Raw genomic sequence first — 4,834 nt, 5'->3', positions numbered from 1 at the left:
AAGAAAACCTGAGACCTCGTAGAGGACGGTTCCCTTCACCTCAATATCCATTCCAAATTATGGATTTTATAGAACTAAACCAGAGTGAAGGGAAAAAGTACTGTCTAGTCGTAATAGATGCATTCTCAAAGTGGATTGAGCTCTTCCCGACTAAACATCCAGACGCTCTGACAGTGGCAAAAGCACTCTGTAAAGATATAATCCCCAGGTATGGAATACCTGAGAAAATATACAGTGACAATGGAACTCATTTTGTAAATCAAATTGTGAAGAAGATTGGTGTAATGTTCCACATTGATCTGAAAAACCACTGTTCTTACCACCCTCAAAGCGCTGGCTTAGTAGAAAGGATGAATGTAACAATTAAAAATAGATTAAAAAAATGTATTGAAGAGACAGGGAGACCATGGACACAATGTTTAGACTTAGTGAAATTATATATCAATATTACATGCACTTCAGGTCTGACACCATATGAAACGCTGTTTGGAAGACCGTACAGATTACCTCAATTTAAAAATCAATGGGAAATGGATAATGAGACAAATCTCGCCGACTATATGAGAACGATGTTGGAAAAACAAAAACAGAAACAAACTGATGAGAACCCCTCTGTCTCCCAGCAGGAAATCCAATTAGTGGAACCAGGAGACTGGGTGCTAATCAGAAGCATGAAGAAGAAAAAGTGGGAATCTCCTAAATGGGAAGGCCCATATCAGGTATTACTTACGACTCCCACCGCTGTAAAAATAGCAGAGAGATCGACGTGGATTCATCTAACACACTGTAAAAAGGTCATTTCGGCTGAAAGCTCTGATAGGGGAAGTGAGCCAAAGCCTGATAATAAGGTGGATCCAGACGTTTAGAGACTGGGTAAACCTGAAAGTCAGTGAAGCTGTTAAAAGACACCGACCCAAGTAGAAGAGATAATTTCAGCAAAAATGACTCAGAAATGGTTAAACCACACCATCCGGTGTTGGGTGGTGTCAATTTTTTTTAATAATTATGATCCTGTTCATGTGGTAGCTGTGGGAGCCACCTAAAAGAAAACTAAATGTAACACTGCCAGCTGTGGACCACATTAAACGCAAGGGCAGTGAGAACAGAACACCCCTCTGTCAGGAACAGACCTCCTATAAATTCGGAATCCAGATATGTGTACCATCCAAATCCAGTGTCTCAGTGACCATTCCTTTCTCCAGCCTCACCGAACGCTCCCTGAAAGGACAGGATTATGAAAAAATACATGGTATCTTACGAATGATCAACAAATGACAAAATGGTTAACCTTAGTAGCGGATGAGGGTAACGTGTGGACACCCAGCTGGGGTACCACGAATCATGCCAAACATCAGAAATCATTGTTTAATCTAACACGAACTGCTGCTGGAATAATGCTAACGGTTAACCTGACAGCCAAGTCTCTATTTCCAGACTCTGAAACTCCTATCTCGGTTCCTGCAAACAGTGGGAGATTCGACCACAGATGTTGGGGCTTCCTCCTGTGGGCTCATACTTCAGGGACAGATCCAAAATTCAAAGTTATGATATGTGAGGATAATCATGTTAATGCCACTGAGCCTTCTTTGTCCTCAACGTCATTAGCAAAAGGAGTGAGAGTGATAAACACAAACTTAACTGTAGATGAATGGTTCCAAGTGACAACAGGAATATCAGGACAAATTAATAATTGGCTGTTGATGGTGGAGCAGGCTGCAAACATGACAATGCAAGATTGTGTTGTATGTATGGGCCCCAGACCTTTACTACAAATAATTCCGTCAACTATTCCACAACTGTGTGTTACTGACGTGATGAGCAACACGAATCCAAATAGTGATTGCGCGGAGTGGGATTTTGTATTTCCAGTAAAGACTGCCAACAAAAACAAACCATTGTTTTCTAAAAAGGTTGCGCCAGGTAACTTTACATGCATCAATATGACTAAAGGTAAAGAACGATTAGGAAATCTCTCAAAAGAATGGTGCCAGGAGATAATACCTGTAGACGGCCGCTTTAAAACCATAGCTAGAGGCGACATCTGGTGGTGGTGTGGGGATGACAGACTGTTTGACAAATTACCAAAGAATGCAACAGGATACTGTGCGCTCATAACTCTCTTACTGCCAGTATCCATTCACCCCATGTCCGCAGTAGATATAGCGACTAGATTATATAGCATTATGCCACAACAATGGCAACATAAGAAAAGGTCTCTAGCCTGGCAGGGTGCAGGTGATCCGACATACATTGACGCCAGCGGGATTCCACGTGGTGTTCCAGACGAATACAAATTGGCTAATCAGATAGCAGCAGGATTTGAGTCTTCAATTTGTTGGTGGTGTACAATTAACAAGAACATAGACAGGATCAATTACGTCCACTACAACATACAAAAACTGGGAAATTGGACACAGAGAGGTTTCGAGGCAGTCCACGATCAGCTGGCTGCGACTTCCCTCATGGCTTTCCAGAATTGAATAGCCCTGGACATGCTATTGGCTGAAAGGGGAGGTGTTTGTGCTGTGTTTGGTGAACAGTGTTGCACATTTATCCCTAATAACACTGCCGCTGATGGCAGTCTCACAAAGGCCATAGAGGGGCTCCGAACACTCAACGGAAAGATGAAAGAACACTCCGGAATTGATACCACAATGTGGGATTCCTGGATGAATGCCTTTGGGAAGTATAGAGCCCTTGTGTCCTCTGTTCTTGTTTCCATAGCAGTATTTGCTGCAATTCTAACCTTGTGTGGATGTTGTTGTGTGCCCTGTCTGCGTGCCTTGCTTAACCGTCTCATCACCACAGCTATCTCACCTATGGAAAACAAAATGGCGTAAATGTATCCCCTGCTCGGCAGCAATCCTCAGAGTGATGACGGGGGCAGTGATGACGAAGAGGAGCCAAGCTTTTCCCTGCCTGACCTGTACCCCGAGCCTGCTGAATACGACTCCAACTGTTAAGTACCTCTGAGTGTAAATGTGATTGTGCTCATAAAAATGACCTTACAGCTGAAAATCTAACTGAAGTGGCTGTTCCAAAGTGAAATGAGAATTTGAGCAAATATGTGATAAACAGGAGGGAAATGTTGGAATTATTGTACATAAGTTATCCCATATTTACTCTGAGTGTTTATGTATCTATTAATCTCCAGGTAGGCCAATGTGCAACAGTATATGTCTGTAGAGTTGTTTTGCAGGAAGGAGAAGTGGAGAGACGTGATTTCATCCCGGAGCCATCGGTGACATGCAGGAAGTGCGTCTCCCCACAGAAATAAGACTGAAGACAGAGCATACAGTCCTGAGGACAAGGTCGAAGTGATTAAACACGTACCAAGAAGAAGATAATGCTTGTATCATTTGAAAAGTTGCAGCTATGTATTCCCCTCCCCATTAGTGCAGCAACTTTTGCTGTAACCAGGAATCTCTTTTGGCTTAGATGGGCTGAAAAATAACATAATCTACCTGTAACTTAGTGTAATATAGTACAATCAGCATCAGTAAATTGACAGTGTGCTTAGAAATCAGTATCATCAGTTGGTTCTATCTGCTCTAGATTCTGATTCAGTAGCAAATGACACACAACTAATGATGGGATGGGATTTTGGGATGAACACAGGATACTTTATCACAATGTACAGAAAAAAATGACTTTTGTATCCAGCAGTAGGAATAGTTCCCCCAACAACAATATGTTGTTCATTTAGTTCCCATGTATAGTGAGTCTGGTGTGTATTTTCTTTGTAGTGTGTTATGTTGAGATCCTGCAAGCTTGTCTGTCCCAAAGCAACAGTGTCATCTATAGTGGGACTTGTGTGACTGCTGTGGTGTTGGAAAAGGCTGGATCTTCTTGCACCTTGCCAACCATGGATAAATCCCCGTTATGTATGCATAATGCAATTTCGTTTTCTCTGTAGCAGTTATTTCATTTCATAAATGCAACACACTATGGGTCTAGCATAGCGGTGAAAACGATATATGCAGTGTTATCTTTATTTTAGATGTCAAAGGGGTTTTGTGGCTCCCAGTGTTTTCTTTCCAAATGTCTCCTCAGACCACGGAGCAAAGCAAGCACACTGGCCTGCAATGTCATGCCATGAAGCCGTCTTCCTCGAAAAGATTGGTAAGTACAAACGTTTCCTTGATAATACAGTGTGAAACTGCCCGTTGTGTCAACCGACAGTAAGTGTTTTCAGTTTTTATTCCCCTCGGTCATATTTTTTGAAAGAGTTTGGAAAACGGTCACTGCTAACGTTAGCTTAAAACAGCATGTGGCTAATGTGTTTTTATCGGAGATGCTGCTTTGTGTTAAACATCTTTTAAAGTTATATTGGGGAGGAAAACGTGAGGTTTTTTTTCCCTGACATTTTTTTCTCTCCAAATAAATGAGTTTGGTGTGTGCCATTGACATATTTGTGCCACTGTGAAGTGTAAAACTTGCATACCGTATTTCACCAAAAAAAAAAAAAAAAACAAAAAAAACATACGGCTATTCGCTGCAGGCCTTTATTTGATTTTACACAGACCTGCACCAGGCCATTATTGTGATGACAGTTGTATTTCACAACTCCAGCTCACACTTTTTATTTTTCTTCCTTCTTACGTTATCATTTATGTCCATTTGCGTTCTATTCTCCTCCATGTTGACCTGGCCTCCGGTGTGTGAAGGTGGGGCGTTAAAATCGTGCACTGCGAGTCGTTCTCATACTTCCGTTTTTTGTCAAAATAAGAATTAGTCGGTCGTCTAAGATTACGGTACACCCTTTTCTAACGTTAGCTACTTCTCTTATTTTGACAGAAAACGGAAGTGCCAACTGTTTACTTCTGCAAAAATA

The 4,834-nt window shown here is 41.6% G+C and overlaps 1 protein-coding gene across 2 annotated transcripts in view; it reads left to right on the top strand.

Moving 5' to 3' along the window:
- The window catches only part of LOC125016764, a 242,716-nt gene extending 239,161 nt beyond the window's left edge, over positions 1 to 3,555 (top strand). For both annotated transcript variants that reach the window (XM_047599446.1, XM_047599445.1), the window contains one exon: positions 624 to 3,555. In XM_047599446.1, the coding sequence (XP_047455402.1) occupies positions 1,272 to 2,480 (1,209 nt within the window). In that variant the 5' untranslated portion in view covers positions 624 to 1,271 and the 3' untranslated portion in view covers positions 2,481 to 3,555. The remainder of the gene's footprint in view (positions 1 to 623) is intronic.
- The last annotated feature ends 1,279 nt before the right edge of the window (positions 3,556 to 4,834 follow it).

Source organism: Mugil cephalus, chromosome 11 (assembly GCF_022458985.1).
Source record: "Mugil cephalus isolate CIBA_MC_2020 chromosome 11, CIBA_Mcephalus_1.1, whole genome shotgun sequence".
In the NCBI taxonomy this organism is placed as follows: domain Eukaryota; kingdom Metazoa; phylum Chordata; class Actinopteri; order Mugiliformes; family Mugilidae; genus Mugil; species Mugil cephalus.
The sequence above is the reverse complement of the archived record's forward strand: the minus strand, read 5'-3'. Positions and strand labels throughout refer to the sequence as shown.